Below are 18,146 nucleotides of genomic sequence, written 5' to 3'. Positions count from 1 at the left end.
TTAAGAATGTGAACTCCGAATAATAGATTTTATTTCTTTCATCACATTCCCAGTGGGTCAGAAGTTTACATACACTCAATTAGAATTTGGTAGCAAAGCCTTTAAATGGTTTAACTTGGGTCAAACCTTTCAGGTAGCCTTCCACAAGCTTCTCACAATAAGTTGGTTGAACTTTGGCACATTCCTCCTGACAGAGCTGGTGTAAGGTTAGTAGGCCTCCTTGCTCGCACACGCTTTTTCAGTTCTACCCACAAATGTTCTATAGGATGAGGTCAGGGCTTTGTGATGGCCACTCCAATACCTTGACCTTGTTGTCCTTAAGACATTTTGCCACAACTTTGGAAGTATGCTTGGGTTCATTGTCCATTTGGAAGACACATTTGTGACCAAGCTTTAACTTCTTGAATGATGTCTTGAGATGTTGCTTCAATATATCCACATAATTTTCCTTCCTCACGATGCCATCTATTTTGTGAAGTGCACCAGTCCCTCCTGCAGCAAAGCACCCCCACAACATGATGCTTTCACCCCCGTGCTTCATGGATGGGATGGTGTTCTTCGGCTTTGGTCTCCTCCAAACATGATGGTCATTATGGCCAAACAGGTCTATTTTGTTTCATCAGACCAGAGGACATTTCCCCAAAAAGTATGATCTTTGTCCCCATGTGCAGTTGCAAACCGTAGTCTGGCTTTTTTATGGCGGTTTTGGAGCAGCAGCTTCTTCCTTGCTGAGCGGCTTTTCAGGTTATGTCGAGATAGGACTCGTTTTACTGTGGATATAGATACTTTTGTACCTGTTTCCTCCAGCATCTTCACAAGGTCCTTTGCTGTTGTTCTGGGATTGATTTGCACTTTTCACACCAAAGTATAGTTTATCTCTAGGAGACAGAATGCATCTCCTTCCTGAGCGGTATGACGGCCGCGTGGTCCCATGGTGTTTATTCTTGTGTACTATTGTTTGTACAGATGAACGCAGTACCTTCAGGTGTTTGGAAATTGCTCCCAAGGATGAACCAGACTTGTGGAGGTCTACAATTCTTTTTCTGAGGTCTTGGCTGATTTCTTTAGATTTTCCCATGATGTCTGCGTTTGAAGGTAGGGCTTGAAATACATCCACAGGTACACCTCCAATTGACTCAAATTATGTCAATTAGCCTATCAGAAGCTTCTAAAGGCATGACATAATTTTCAGGAATTTTCCAAGCTGTTTAAAGGCACAGTCAACTTAGTGTATGTAAACTTCTGACCCACTGGAATTGTGATGCAGTGAATTATACGTGAAATAATCTGTCTGGAAACAATTGTTGGAAAAATGACTTGTGTCATGCACAAAGTAGATGTCCTAACCACTTTGTCAAAACGATAGTTTGCTAACAAGACATTTGTGGAGTGGTTGAAAAACGAGTTTTAATGACTCCAACCTATGTGTATGTAAACGTCCGACTTCAACTGTATGTTTCCAGTGGCACTTGACTGAAACTATGCATTCATGGGGCGGCAGGGTAGCCTAGTGGTTAGAGCGTTGGACTAGTAACCGGAACTTGACAAGGTACAAATCTGTCGTTCTGCCCCTGAACAGGCAGTTAACCCACTGTTCCCAGGCCGTCATTGAAAATAAGAATTTGTTCTTAACTGACTTGCCTGGTTAAATAAAGGTAAAATAAAAAAAAAAAAAAAATGGGAGTCAAGACATACAATATATTACATTACAACTGAGACCAGCATTGATTATAGTAAAAAAAAACATTTACATATAATCAATGTTTTCTTCTTTTGGTTACATGCAGCAGCAGCTGTTCTTAAAGCACTATGTGTCCCTACTCATTGAATCCTAATGCCTTAAACGGTTTGTCTAGAAACGCAAATCATCAGCAATGACGCCTGTCTGCTCTGAGACTATCAGCTCTGTTACCTGTTGAGTTACTCAGCATAACTGTGATGAGGCTTAAAAACCTGCTCAATCTCCATTGCCTGTTTGCATGGCATCACATGCCAATTTCACATTTCGTACATTACCCTAGACCGCACACTTCGCTGCTCAGTGTCCACAGCAGGAGTTGCCCCTCCTATCGTTCCCTTTTCATTCAGCCAGTGGAGAGGCAATCTCAGGAGAGACCCGTTTAGTGTTCAGGCTGTGCACGATTCAAAGCAACGGGAATAAAATGTGGGCGTGTACATTTTCATTTCACAATCTCTTTTGTGGCCCTGACCTATGTTGCACCTATTCTGGCAGCCATGTCGCTTCCACGTTTCAGGCTGTTGAACCCATGCTAGAACATCATTATGCTAAAACGGGGAGGCACTGTTTCTCGGTTAGCCGTGGAATAAAGGAAGACCCTGGAAGGTTAGAGACGTGTGAAGTCTGTTTTCTTTGTGGGGGCTGTGCTGCTGCTGCCTGCAGCGGTCGGTGTGTGATATTGCCATGTGGTGTGCCTCATTAACACGGGCCACACATACTGTAGCTCTGCCTGACGCTGCCTCTCAGGCAGACAGATAAAGGCAGGGCCTGCCACTCAGTCTGGGCAGCCAGTCATTTCCCCCTTTCACAGGTCGTCACATTTCACTGGGCTCTCACAAAGCCCCGACTCTCATCTACCTTCCTGCACTCAGTGCCTCTATGCAAATACACTGCTCAGCCAGGACCAATGACAGGTTCATGCCAGTGTCACAGCTCCCAACTGGCTGCATCCTAGTCTGTTGAACTGGGCTGCTGGACTCCTGCGGTCTGGGAACCCTGTACTGTACAACCAAATGGGTGCAGTCTGCAGAATTTCATGGCATTCCACAGGACAAGATGGATCTACTTTTTAAACAGGCCGAACCTAAATGAATATGATAAATCGGGTGATACAATCAATTGACGGGCGGATGGAAGAGAGTTAAATTGCTTCAATGTAGTTTTCCCTCCAGGCCAGCAGCATTCGTTAACTAGAGTGCTTGGGATAGGACATGCGCTAATGTCTAGGCATTCGTAGCGTGTCAGTACATGAACTTATCCTAACCTGAATATAACCACACAGGTCAAAAAGTCGATAGTCTATCACTCTCTCTTATATAAACAGTTCAGCGTGTCAGTAGCGCTTGTTAATGGACAAGGACGGGGAGTTTGGGATGTTGTGGGTCTGAGTGATCCTTTCTCATCATTCCCCGTTGAAAGGGAACTTTCTTCCATCTTTCATCCTGGTAGACGAGCAGACAGCCGACCAGGGCTCTCCTCTGCTTTGTTCTCATTAGACACCAAAGAGAGAAAAAAGATAAAGAGAAGAACCCCCCCCCCCTCCAGAACCACACATCAAAATCCCATTACGCTGCGTATTGCATCAAATTAATGTCTTTGGGCAGGGAAAAGGAAGGGGAAAAATAGAAGAAAAACCAGGGAGAGCCAATGGAGGAAGCTCACTCTCATCCCTCTGTTTAAGAGCATTTGGTGGAGCCATCTTTTCTCCACAGTTTCCTCACTCACTGCTCTCTTTCAGTAGGGAGGAAGTGCAACAGAACTGACAGCACAGCAAACTATTTCTTCTGATGGGGACATTTACGGTGGGCTGACGTCTGCTGTTACTGGAGCTGTAAATATATCATAATTCGTATTGAAACTTTCTTTGAATGTCATCACGTCGGGAGGATTGCTCAGCTTGATCCCCGGACAACAAACAACAAAAAGACAGCTAAATCATTTCATCACCCCAGTTAACCGGTCTGTCTTCCCAAAGAGTGTATTGATCCAGCTCTCTCTGGAGACAGAGACATTCTTGATCAACTTTAATTACAGGTTACTCATGACATTTTCAGAGCAGCGAGTCGTATCGTTGAGCAAACATATCATATAATTGTTCCGCTCCAAGGAGACACAAACGTCTACCATGACAGTTGTGTGCCTTTAAAACCTGTTGATGAGTCTTCTCTCAATAAAAAAAAACATCATGAGCTGGTTGCTGAGGTACAAGTCATCAGAGAAGTCAATTCAGGTGTTTTTAACATTCAAAAGGTACTACTATTTGCTTTTCTTCCAGCTCATTCAATTCAGAAGGATAAAATGCTACGTTAGGTGATAGCGGATTCATAACATAAGCTGTATTGTTGACCAGGATGCCCTCCCCTCCCCAAGAAGTAGAGTGTGGGTGATCGGTCCCCTCCCACCCTCCTGCTACTCGCCAGCTGACCTCCCATGCACAAATCTCCCTGTTAACAAAGTGCTCCACTTTCCCACACAGTCCTCCTCCACCCCTGCGGCTAGGCTCTCTATGTCCAACTGTACTACTCCATGAGTGCGGTGAATCCACACACAACCACATGGCCATCGATAGCGGTAGGCAGGTTAGCTAGATCAATGGGTTTCCTTCTTTGCGCTACCTGTGCCTTTGGGTGGGCCTCTCTCTCTGTCTCTCTCGCTCTCTCTCTCAGGAAGCCAGGGTCAGGCTGGGAAATATTCATGGCTCGGCCACGCTCTATTAGGCTGTCACCGGCCGCGGTGATTAATGAGCCCAGCGTCGACCGTCTTGGGGCCTCTGCCAGCCAGCAAACGGTACCGTGGCTATTGCTACAACAGCACATTGCAGAGCCCAAGCCATCACGGGTATTTTACAGTGGCGCTGCAGAAGGGTCACATGGCAGAGCAATCACTCTGCCTCCGCTCCCCACGTGCAATTCCAGTAGTAAGGTTAGATTCAATCAGCTAAAGTGACTAGCATCCTTGTCATTGACGAGGAAGGGAAGGGCCATGCTCCCCATGCCTTATCGATTCCCCCTTAGCCCACACGGACACAGACAGGAGCTCAGACAGAGACATACAAAAAGGAAACCGCCATAATAAAGTTTGAGGTTTCTTTCTCACACAGCTTGTAGATGGTGAGATCGCCGCCCTTCATGGGTATGTCGATAATTCACAGCATTTCACTCTTGCGAGGCACGGAACTGTCATGTGTCTTTGGGCTAATTACCAACATCGTTTGATGAGCTCTCAAATGAACGACAGATTGAAAGGAGCACGCTTAAACACCCAGTGGAAAATAACAACTAATTATCTAGTTTTGACACTGGCAGTCATTGTCAAGAATCAAAGTCCATGCAGTTCTGAGTCACTAATGTCTTTAGCCTTTGGTGGGCGTTTAATTTTCCTTCTTCCCTCTTTTCTTCCTTGTTATCTCAGACTGAGGTGTTACCCGAGAAACAAACTGGCTTGGATGAGCACAAACGTCAACCATTCTTTTCTGAAGTTGGTTGGGAGAGTTGAATGAGGGGTGGGGGTGGGGGTGGGGAGAGAGTGGGTTGGGGGGCTTGTGCCAGCTGAGAGCACCTCGGTTCTAATCGAGAGCAGAAATCCAGTCGCCACACTTCAAAGCCCTAAGCTGATTAAGGTGAAAGTTGGCCTGTAGCAGATGACATCAATGTGACTTTGTACGGGCACTAGTAATTACTGATTCCTGTACGGAGAAGGGAGGAAACAGACTGGGATTTAATCTTCCATACTTATTGTCTCACTGGAATAAAAGAGAAAGATGCATTAATGGCCTATGTGAAAAGCACATAGGTAATAAGTAATTTGCCTGCATTTTGCCAGATGACTCATTGTGGGGGGAAGAATTATGCAAGAGTAAATGCATTTGGGTTATACATAGGCTTGAGTGTGGGTGTATCCACTGAAGGATGATTCTGATTGACGGTAGGTGGGGGTGGTACCTCCTGTATAAACACAATGCACAATGGCCAATGCAGACATCGGATTGACCATGCAGCGCAAAGCAGCCCTCTCTCCCACCAATTGTGCACATGCATTTTTCATTACCTCATCGTGTGAATTGTTTGCATTTGATTGTTAGTGTAGCTTATTTCAATTCCCCATTACATATATCACGAGTAGTATAGTTACCGTTAATTCCTAAAATGTCTAATCTTTGTTTGGTTATGATAATTTCTGTTTAATGCATTCAATGTATTATTATTCCAGTCTTACCGTTCTCATTGTTGGAGTGGACACATTGTTTGCAGAGCGCACAACCTATGCTATACTTGTGAGAAACACGTTTTAGTTTACATCATTACATTTAGGAGTTTTGTCAATTCAATTTAGTCATCGTCTTTTATTTGTAGTGCTCCTGTCAATGTTGGGGACGCGCACCTGATTACGCATAGACGTATACAGGCCTATAAGCTACCTGGCCTGCGTGCAAATGTGAGCGTATAAATGTGACCATATGGGGATCTGATAGTAATTCTGATTGGCTTAATGCACCATCCCTAATGAGCAGCGCAGCTTCTCAAAGTACGTTTTTTCACCCACCTCAAACAGTCTGTTTTTACAACATTTGAGAAATCTTTCCAGCTCTCTCCCTTTTGATAACCACTCAGAGTGAAAGGGAAAATGTAATTCTCTGATCCAGTGGAAACCTCATAAAATATGCCTACCCACCCGATTACTTCTTATCAGCGCTTGACTTGGACTGAAACAGATTCCGGAACTCATTTTGGGTGCTGGTACTGTTTATATTTATACTCCACAATATTTTTGAGCAACAGACTGGGGCGAAGGTTCACCTTCTAACAAGTTGACGACCCTAAGCACACAGCCAAGACAATGCAGGAGTGGATTTCGGGACAAGTCTCTGAATGTCCTTGAGTGGTCGAGCCAGAGCTCGGACTTGAACCCGATCGAACGTCTCTGGAAAGACCTGAAAATAGCTGTGCAGCAACACTCCCCATCCAACCTGACAGAGCTTGAGAGGATCTGCAGAGAAGAATGGGAGAAACTCCCCAAATACAGATGTGCCAAGCTTGTAGCGTCATACCCAAGAAGACTCAAGTTTGTAATCACCATATAAGGGGCTTCAACAAAGTACTGATTAAAGGGTCTGAATACTTATGTAATTGATTCGTTTTTAAAAAATAAATTTGCATTTTTTTATTTATTTTTATTTAACTGTTTTTGCTTTGTCATTATGGGGTATTGTGTGTAGATTGATGAGAGGAAAAACGGTTTAATCAATTAAAGAATAAGGCTGTAACGTAACAAAATGTGGAAAACGTAAAGGGGTCTGATTACATTTCGAATGCACTGTATTGAACAATACACCTTTAAAAGTGTCGACCAATCGATTGGTTGAAAAAACAAACGACTTTCGGAGAGTTAAGATTTCTTTATATTCATGCACATGCATGAATATGCACACGTATGTGCACATGCAAAAATGTGGGTGCACATGCAAATGGAATGTGTGTATATGGTACAGATAACAACAAAGAGCTAGTGGTGCGTGACCCACTCACAGTCGGCCTGGGCACAGATGAGGCAGGCTGTGGTGCTGTTGAAAAAGGTGAGCAGGCCAGCTACGGCCAGGCTGATGTCTGTGTTGGTGGGGCGCAGGTCTAGGGTGGTGAAGCGGGGGAACTGAACCTTCAGAATGTCCTCAGGGGCCACTTTCACATAGGGCACCTACAGAGAGAGAGAGAGAGAGAGAGAGAGAGAGAAAAGGTTCTGGATGAATAATTAAAGTACCAAAGGCATGTCTACAAAGAGATCAAGAGTTTTTAAAGCACCGTTAGCTCTTGCTGTATGTGAATATGGTGTAAACATACAGCATGATTCGGACAAAACCAAAGCATTGCTAGGGAGATGTTTGTTGAGCAATTCCAATACTTTGGCAAAGTACAAAAAAAACAAGTGTTCATTATATTCTCATCAGGCTAAATAGAACCATCTTATATCTGATAAACTAATAAAACAAATTAGAATAATTCAAGAACACCCTCACAGATGTCTAATAAACTAACTATAGCTCCTGGGCTCAATTAAATAAAGAACAGTTAATACACTGAGTGTACAAAACATTAAGAACAGTTTCCTAATATTGAGTTGCATCCCCCCTTTTGCCCTCAGAACAGCCTCAATTCGTCTTTACAAGGTGATGAAAGCGTTCCACGGGTATGCTGGCCCATGTTGACGCTAATTCTTCCAACAGCTTTGTCAAGTTGGCTGGATGTCCTTTGGGTGGTGGACCATTCAGTTGAAGCACACGGGAAACTGTTGAGCGTAAAAAACCCAGCAGCGTTGTTCTTAATGTTGTGTATATTGAGTGTGGAGAAAAGTAGACCTCTTCACAGGCAGTGACGTCAATGAAATGAGTCCCAAGCGTTAAGTTAAAAACACAAAACTCCGATAAGAATCTGTAGGAGACTAAAAATCTCCTATCACAAAAACTTCCTGAAACGTTCAGGGATGTTTAGCAATGATTGGGCGTCTGTTTTCACAGCTGGTGTATGATGTGTTGAATAAATCACAGCCGTTTGTTCAGTGTCCCTGCTGTGGATCCAGTCACAACAAGTCTTCAGTTCTGTAAGAGGATAAACACAAATGTGCAGAGAGACTATGGAGATGCTTTATAAGTCCAATCCCCCCTCGCTCTCAACTTCCAAAGTTATGGCAAACATAGCTTACACCTGTACCCTACCTGCAAAAGAAAACTAAATTGCAAACTCCCCCCACTATCTCTGTCCCCACTTGCTCCTGTCTTCCAGAAGCGATTGAATCAATCTCTCTTTTCATTCGCTATCCACTGAGGTGTGGATGGATGCACCCGGGCTGATGGCAGCAGGCTGTGTGGCGTCTGGGAACGCAATACGCCGGGTGATTCGGTGGCTAGCGAATGGGGGCAACGCAGTGGGCTTGAAGGGGAACCCGGAAGGATGTCACAAGAGAAGCCTCTTCATCACAGCAGATTGCCTGCCTGCGCAGTGCCGCATGCCCATACATCGCTCTCTCTATGCCTCTGTATCCCCAATTGGTTTTCAATCCCTGCCCATCAGGGTGTAATGGAGTCCCCGGGAAGAATGGATGGATGGAGCACAATCTTTTCCTGACAGGCGGCGGCCGTGGTGGCAAAAAATGTGATTCTCTCCTCCTGAGGAGCTGTGAAACATGGATAATGGCCGAGCCACACTGGGGAAATGCAACCACTCCACAACTCCCCACTCCTCAATCCCCTCTGCCCTTCCAGGATCCCTTCTCGCTCTCGCAGCACGGACCACAGAGTGTTATCGTCGTGCCCCTTTCTGTTCGAGAGGCTTTCTGCTCTGGTAGCTTTGCTGTGAGGCAGTGGGGTTTGAAGAGAAGAGAGAAGACATCCATTGGCCCATTGGTGAATACTTTTAGTGATATGTTGTCTACCAAAGCATGAGACCACCGCAAAGAGGCCTGCTAAACTGACATAAGGCCTAGCCCAGTAGCTCTTCGGTGATCAGTATGAATAAAACAATGGATCAGAGTACAAAATATAAATGCATCAGGAAGAAAAAGGATCATCTTTGGTTTCAGTGAGCTCATAGAAGAAGTTTAACTCATAGAACAAATCAAATGTTCAAACAGTTAATTGAGAGGTGCTCATCGTCAGGAACAACAATGCAGATGGGGTAAGTACATATGAGCTGCAATGAGCTGGCACCTGAAATAGAAGTTCTGTACAAACCATGACGGCGACCGCCACCGAGACAAGGTTGTAATGTCAAGGGTTCCTGTCTGGGAGACGGGGGAGCTCATGCAGGGGGTAAAGTGAGTCATGATCACCCTGCTTTGATGAGTCATTTTCCTCCATGTAACCTCCTCCTCCAGTTGGCTCTGTAAAAACCTTTTAACGTCACTCCATTATTGCGGGGACGACTTCTTCAAACAAACTTCCGTAAAACAGGTATATAGATAGCACTCTTACTGCCGTCTTACTGACAAAGGTTTCATACGCAAATAAATCACATTGACCCATATAGATATATATGACTGTTTCGGGAATATTATGATATTCTGCAGTTATATAGCCTGTATACAAGTACCATCCTCTGACAGATAATTCACAGCAATGCAATCGCATGACACTTAAACCCCAATACGTCTCTCAGAGCGTGGTCTATGCGGCAGTCAAATTCAGTACTGTCTGGAGCGGTGGAGACTGAGGGAAGGGTTGCTTGTGTATTAGAGATGCCATTTCTGGTTGTGCGTGTTGAGTGTGTGCTCCTGCCGTGTGACAGTGGCTGTCAGTGAGCGCAGACAGAAAGAGGCCTGACAGCTGTTTAATGAGAGAGATCCGCACAGGACACTGAAGTGAGACAGCGAGCCAGAGAGCAGGGCTAACTAGCAAACCTGGCGCGATCCACAGGTGCGATGGGAACACACTGGAACACCTGCGTTATGCACCATGAACACCTTAATATTACTACCGTATCACAAACATGGCCTTGCCCCTGACTGGTTGGTGCCGCATTCACACACGACTCCTCTATTACAGTGTATTCATTGTGGCATCCCCATAGATCAGGATTGTTATTTTCAATGGTTACGACAGGTGTCATAATGCCGGGAGGAGACGGGAGTGACTACATCCTTTGGGCTGTTTACGTGGATAGGCATGCCCTTCGGTTAATTTTGTGATGCTTGGTAATTTTGTGATGCTTGGTGACCTCACCCGCAATCATTTACTCATCTATCTTGATGCCATTATTGTCTTCTGAAAAGACTGGTAATGCTATATAAGCCTGATGATGCATTGCTCACGTACAGTATAACCACAGACCCCTAACTCCTGAACCAAGCTAAAGCAAAACATGAAAATGCATTATTCTGGATATGTCGGTTATGGCGTTCTGAGAATACGGACGTTTTTTTTATTTATTGTTGGGCTACTTTGTTGTCACCTAAAACAATGTTCTTGACCCACAAAAAGGACTGAGAAAAACAATATTTTTGTTTGAGGTGATCTCCAAATCAAATCAAATTTAATTAGTCACATGCACCGAATAGAACAGGTGTAGAGCTTACAGTGAAATGCTTACTTACAAGCCCTTAACCAATGATGCAGTTTTAAGAAAAATACACAAAAAAAACATTTGAAATGAAAGAAACAAATAATTAAAGAGCAGCAGTAAAATAACAATAGCGAAGCTATATACAGGGGGTACCGGTACAGAGTCAATGTGCAGGGGCACCGGTTAGTTGAGGTAATTGAGGTAATATGTACATGTAGGTAGAGTTGTTAAAGTGACTATGCATAGATGATAACAGAGAGTAGCAGCGGTGTAAAAGAGGTGGGGGCAACGCAAATTGTCTGGGTAGCTATTTGATTAGCTGTTCAGGGGTCTTATGGCTTGGGAGTAGAAGCTGTTTAGAAGCCTCTTGGACATAGACTTCCGTGCGGTAGAAGAGAGAACAGTCTATGACTAGGGTGGCTGGAGTCTTTAACCATTTTTAGGGCCTTCCTCTGACACTGCCTGGTATAGAGGTCCTGGATGGCAGGAAGCTTGGCCCAAGTGATGTACTGGGCCGTACACACTACCCTCTGTAGTGCCTTGCGGTCGGAGGCCGAGCAGATGCCATAATAGGCAGTGATGCAACACGTCAGGATGCTCTCTATGGTGCAGCTGTAGGACCTTTTGAGGATCTGAGGAACCGTGCATAATCCTTTCAGTCTCCTGAGGGGGAATAGGTTTGTTGTGCCCTCTTCACAACTGTCTTGTGTGCTTGGACCATGTTATTTTGTTGGTGATGTGGACGCCAAGGAACTTGAAGCTCTCAACCTCGTCCACTACAGCCCTGTCGATGAGAATGGGGCATGCTCGGTCCTCCATTTCCTGTAGTCCACAATCATCTAGTCTTGATCACGTTGAGGGAGAGGTTGTTGTCCTTGCACCACACGGCCAGGTCTCTGACCTGCTCCCTATAGGCTGTCTCGTCATTGTTGGTGATTGTCATTGTTGGTGATCAGGCCTACCACTGTCATCGGCAAACTTAATGATGGTGTTGGAGTCGTGCCTGGCCATGCAGTCATGAGTGAACAGGTAGTACAGGAGGGGACGGAGCACGCACCCCTGAGGGGCCCCCGTGTTGAGGATCATCGTGGTGGATGTGTTGTTACCTACCCTTACCACCTCGGGGCGGCCCGTCAGGAAGCCCAGGATCCTGTTGCAGAGGGAGGTGTTTAATCCCAGGGTCCTTAGCTTAGTGATGAGTTTTGAGGGCTCTATGGTGTTGAACGTTGAGCTGTGGTCAATGAATAGCATTCTGACATAGATGTTCCTTTTGTCCAGGTGTGAAAGGGCAGTGTGGAGTGGACTATGACAGACAATATGAGAAGAAAAAAATCCAGAAAATCACATTGTAGGATTTTTTATGAATTTATTTGCAAATTATGGTGGAAAATAAGTATTTGGTCAATAACAAAAGTTTCTCAATACTTTGTTATATACCCTTTGTTGGCAATGACAGAGGTCAAACGTTTTCTGTAAGTCTTCACAAGGTTTTCACACACTGTTGCTGGTATTTTGGCCCATTCCTCCATGCAGATCTCCTCTAGAGCAGTGATGTTTTGGGGCTGTTGCTGGGCAACACAGACTTTCAACTCCCTCCAAAGATTTTCTATGGGGTTGAGATCTGGAGACTGGCTAGGCCACTCCAGGACCTTGAAATGCTTCTTACGAAGCCACTCCTTCATTGCCCGGGCGGTGTGCTTGGGATCATTGTCATGCTGAAAGACCCAGCCACCTTTCATCTTCAATGCCCTTGCTGATGGAAGGAGGTTTCCACTCAAAATCTCACGATACATGGCCCCATTCATTCTTTCCTTTACACGGATCAGTCGTCCTGGTCCCTTTGCAGAAAAACAGCTCCAAAAGCATGATGTTTCCACCCCCATGCTTCACAGTAGGTAAGGTGTTCTTTGGATGCAACTCAGCATTCTTTGTCCTCCAAACAAGACGAGTTGAGTTTTTACCAAAAAGTTATATTTTGGTTTCATCTGACCATATGACATTCTCCCAATCTTCTTCTGGATCATCCAAATGCTCTCTAGCAAACTTCAGACGGGCCTGGACATGTACTGGCTTAAGCAGGGGGACACGTCTGGCACTGCAGGATTTGAGTCCCTGGCGGCGTAGTGTGTTACTGATGGTAGGCTTTGTTACTTTGGTCCCAGCTCTCTGCAGGTCTTTCACTAGGTCCCCCAGTTGATTTCTTCAAACCAAGCTGCTTACCTATTGCAGATTCAGTCTTCTCAGCCTGGTGCAGGTCTACAATTTTGTTTCTGGTTTCCTTTGACAGCTCTTTGGTCTTGGCCATAGTGGAGTTTGTAGTGTGACTGTTTGAGGTTGTGGACAGGTGTTTTTATACTGATAACAAGTTCAAACAGGTGCCATTAATACAGGCAACGAGTGGAGGACAGAGGAGCCTCTTAAAGAAAAGTTACAGGTCTGTGAGAGCCAGAAATGTTGCTTGTTTGTTGGTGACCAAATTCATATTTTCCACCATAATTTGCAAATAAATTCATAAAAAATCCTACAATGTGATTTTCTGGATTTTTTTTCTCTCATTCTGTCTGTCATAGTTGAAGTGTACCTATGATGTAAATTACAGGCCTCTCTCATCTTTTTAAGTGGGAGAACTTGCACAATTGGTGGCTGACTAAATACTTTTTGCCCCACTGTATCTTCGAAATATTCTTATAACAGTGACTGATTTGGTGTACTCCTCAATGCCATCGGAAGAATCCCGGAACATATTCCAGTCTGTGCTAGCAAAACAGTCCTGTAGTGTAGCATCAGCTTCATGTGACCACTTTTTTATTGACCGAGTCACTGGTGCCTCCTGCTTTAATTTTTGTTTGTGAGCAGGAAGATAGAATTATGTAGAATTATTGTGTGTGGAGTAAAGATGGTCTTGAGTTTTTTTCTCCATTTGGTTGCACATTTAACATGCTGGTAGAAATGAGGTAAAACGGATTTCAGTTTCCCTGCATTAAAGTCTAGGAGCGCCGCCACTGGATGAGTGTTTTCCTGTTTGCTTATGGCCGTTTACAGCTCATTGAGTGCGGTCTTAGTGCCAGCATCGGTTTGTGGTGGTAAATAGACAGCTACGAAGAATATCGATGAAAACTCTCTAGGTAGATAGTGTGGTCTACAGCTTATCATGACATACTCTACCTCAGGTGAGCAAAACCTCAAGACTTCCTTAGATATCTTGCACCAGCTCTTATTTACAAATATACATAGACCACCACCCCTTGTTTTACAAGATGCTGCTGTTCTATCCTGCCGTTACAGAGTATAACCCGCCAGCTGTATGTTATTCATGTCGTTGTTCAGCCACGACTTGTGAAACATAAGATATTACAGATGCTAATGTCCCGTTGGTAGGATATACGTTCTTCCACTTTATTATCGAGTGATTGTACATTGGCCAATAGTACCAATGGCAAAGGCAGATTAGCCTCTCATCGCTGGATCCTCACAAGGCACCCTGATCTCCTTCCGCGAAACGGTAGCAGCAACATTATGTGCAAAAGAAGTTACAAACAATGCAAAAACATTTTTTTAAATGCACGGTTGGTTAATAAGAGCACATAAAACGTCAGCCATCCCCGTCCGACGCCATCTTGAAGGCAGGAAAGAGCTTGAGGCTTCCTGCCTTCAAGCACAGAGCTCCGACTGTAACCTTGTGTCAAATTATAAATCGAGATATCAATTTCTAACTTTGTGAACTTAGCATGGTCTCTCAAAGCGCTTGGTCTGAAGGTGAAACCTAATTTACCAGCCCTACTTCTACTGAGAAGTTGACAAGTGTCCAACTCAAACCTATATGTAGGCTGTGAAACAACATCCATATGCCCTTGTAGTCCCCAGAGGGGGGGATTCAAACCTGACACCATAAGGTAAGCCAAAATATAATGAGATCTTACATCTGCTATCTTGCCTCTTACGCGCCAGCCGAACAAAACTCATGTTTAATAAAATATCAGACATCCTTTATGGGGGGGGGGCAGTGTGTCAGCCATAACTGATGATGACCTTTGTTGGGAAAATTAAACATTAGCCATGTGTCACAGCCCAGCACTGGCCCACTCACAATTAACACACAACAGAGCCACTGTGGAGTACCTGTGGTGAGCACAGAGAAGAGCGTGCAGGTTGGCCACAGCCCATCAGAGAACAGATGCACAGGAGAACACAGTCCATCAGTCAACCCCAGAGCTGGCAGAGGTGGCTGTGGTGGAGAGAAGGGGAAGGGATGGGAGGGAGGCAGGTGTGGGTGATCATGTCCGTCTGATCATATGTGGCACTAGTAGGAGCTCAGCTACTGTGGCTGGGAGTGGGTCGGAGAGGGAGAGAGAGTGAGAGGAGAAAGCCTCTGTCTATTGGGGTAATGATCCTGAAGCAGGTCCCACTGGTTTGGTTTTTCCAAGGTGGGAGTGGTTGATGAAGATGGAGAGGTCTGTGGTGGGTCCCACAGTGCTTTTTTAGGCAAGTGGAACATTGACCACCAGATCCCTATATCATTGATCAGCCGGCGGTGAGAAAAAAAAGCTCCCTTTCCTTGGAAAAGCTATTGTTCTTCTTCACTCTTGCCTCTGTGCTACTAAAAATGGTCAAAGACTCCAGCCACCCAAAGTCATAGACTGTTCACGGCAAGCGGTACCGGACCGCATGGGCTGGGACAAAAAGGCTCCTTAACAGCTTCTACCTCCAAGCCATAAGACTGCATAACAGTTCATCAAATGGCTACCCTGACTATTTGCATTGACCCCCGTATTTTATTTGTATATATTCATATTATTTTACAATGACTCTCTTGCACATGCTTGATGTACACTCACTGGACTCTAACCACACACTCACACATACTTTTCTCTCTCTCTCTCTCACTGCTGCTACTCTCTGTTTATTATCTATGCATAGTCAATTTGCCACTACCTACATGTATACTAAAGAAAATATATACGCAACATGTAAAGTGTTGGTCCCATGTTTCATGAGCTGAAATAAAAGATCCCAGAAATGTTCCATACACACAAAAAGCTTATTTCTCTCAAATGTTGTGCACAATTTTTTTTACATCCCTGTTAGTGAACATTTCTCCTTTTCCAAGATAGTCCATCCACCTGACAGGTGTGGAATATCAAAAAGCTGATTAAACAGCATGATCATTACACAGGTGCACTTTGCGCTGGAGACAATCAAATAAAATGTGCAGTTTGATCACATAACACAATGCCACAGATGTCTCAAGTTTTGAGGGAGCACGCAATTGGCATGCTGACTGCAGGAATGTCCACCAGAGCTGTTGCCAGATAATCAAATGTTTCTCTACCATAATCCGCCTCCAATGTCGTTTTAGAGCATTTGGCAGCTTGTATGACGTTGTGTGGGCAAGCGGTTTGCTGATGTCAACATTGTGAACAGAGTGCCCCATGGTGGCGGTGGGGTTATAGTATGGCAGGCATAAGCTACGGACATGAACACAGTTCCATTTTATTGATGACAATTTCAAAGCACAGAGATACTGTTATTAAATTAGTTATTTTTTAAAAAGGTATCTGTGACCAAAAGATGCATGTCTGTCTTCCCAGTCACGTCAAATCCATAGCTTAGAGCCTAATGAACTTATTTCAATTGACTGATTGAAAAATGTTAAATGTTTGAATTTGTTGCATGTTGCATTTACATTTTTGTTCAGTATACATATTACCTCAATTTCCTCGAATAATCCGTACCCCGGCACATTGACTCGGTACTGGTATCCCTTGTATATAGGCTTATTTGTTATTTTATTGTGTTACTATTTTTCCTTAAGTTAATTGAGCACATTTTTCTTACTTGCTTTTTTTCAACTATGCATTGTTGGTTAAGGGTTCATAAGTAAGCATTTCATGGTAAGGTGTTCTAGGTAACCTGTTCTATTCGGCCTATGTGACAGATAAAATGTGATTTGATTTAACTTCTGATTAAACAAATGTCTTTGTAGGGAATGAAAAGCTTTTTGAGACCACCCTAGGCCTTTAAGCTCTTGAAGTTCCTGAAGGAGGTATTAGGTGGTCCAGATGTTAAACAAGTGAGACAAAATGTATACACCTGATAGGTGTGCTCTCAGCCATTTTTTTGACAAGGGACCGGCAAGCTTCCTCCATGGGGGGCCACATACATAAAACATTGTAGAACTGACAAAATGTTGTCTCAGGGACCAGCCAGCAGCATCAAAACAGACTGGCACCCGTCCACAAACCAGATGTTGAGAAATACTAACCCAGGTCGTCTTCACATATGATCCATCGGACGATTTCAGTTCTCTCTGACAGATTATGTTTGCGTAAACCATAAATAATTGATCTGCAAACTTCTGACACCTGAAATGTGACCAATACCATGCCCGAAAGAAAATGTCTGAGGCTATCTTCAGTAATGGTGAAGCTTGCATAGAGAGCTTGTGAGACAATTCATTCAGCAGTTCTGAGAACCTCATCTGTGATGGGTTTGTTTGAATCCTATCACCTCACACCTAAACAAAAAGGGCCAGCGCAATGACACAGATGACTACAAAACAAAAGGAACAATGGAATATGGAATACATATCTATAACGACAAAAAAACAGCCTAATTGAATTTGCATCACCCGTTCATCGCTGGCAACCAGAGAGCGGCCGTGCTCGCATTCATCTCCCTGACCAAGTGGAAACAGCTTTCTAAAGAGGGAGCGAATTTGGATATGCACAGATCTCCTGGCTACCCTCGACAAGACAGATCAACAGCACAGTGAAGAAGGGGGTCAGGAGGGGTGTGTGTAACAGCTGTGGACCTCTAATTGCAATCCAGCAGCAATAGCAGGCTCACCTGTGTTTTGTTTGCAAGCAGGCGGAACAGATGCACCCTGCGCCAAGTGACACCGAGCTTAACATCCGCAACATCGCCCCCTGCAGACCTAGCATCCCATCCACCAGGCATGTCTTAATGTGCCTTCCCCCCGCAAATAGCCGGTGGGTTTAAAAGGGCCGAACACTGTACATCAAAAAATGTCAGTCGACATTAAGAAAAGGTCCGGCTGATTTGAGCCGAAATCCCTCTAAAGGTCTCTCAAGCGTTCTTGCTGAGTTTTCTTTTGGGGGGGGGGGGCTGACCAGGGCTGACCTCTACCTCTTTCGGCAATCAGCCAGAGATGCTGAGTATGGTGAAGTACAGGGGGGGGGGGGGGATGTGCAAATGAGAGGAGAATTGCTTTGACTGATTTGCGTGCATGTCAAAGCACTCCCGGGAAAAATGTTAGGTGAGAGGATATTTCCTGGAAAATGGTCTCGGGGCATGGAGGATAGGCAGGAATGTGAGCATACTGGGGTATAAAAGCAATTCCA

The 18,146-nt window shown here is 44.5% G+C and overlaps 1 protein-coding gene across 1 annotated transcript in view; it reads right to left on the bottom strand.

Annotated features, from left to right (window-relative positions):
- The window catches only part of LOC139382352 (glutamate receptor ionotropic, kainate 4-like), a 233,458-nt gene that overhangs the window by 123,781 nt on the left and 91,531 nt on the right, over window positions 1-18,146 (bottom strand). Inside the window, exon 4 of the mRNA XM_071126326.1 lies at window positions 7,264-7,429. Within this exon, the coding sequence (XP_070982427.1) occupies window positions 7,264-7,429 (166 nt within the window). The remainder of the gene's footprint in view (window positions 1-7,263; window positions 7,430-18,146) is intronic.

The sequence above is a fragment of the Oncorhynchus clarkii genome, chromosome 24 (genome assembly GCF_045791955.1).
Source record: "Oncorhynchus clarkii lewisi isolate Uvic-CL-2024 chromosome 24, UVic_Ocla_1.0, whole genome shotgun sequence".
Classification (NCBI taxonomy): Eukaryota; Metazoa; Chordata; class Actinopteri; order Salmoniformes; family Salmonidae; genus Oncorhynchus; species Oncorhynchus clarkii.
This window is presented reverse-complemented; position numbering and strand designations above follow the sequence as displayed.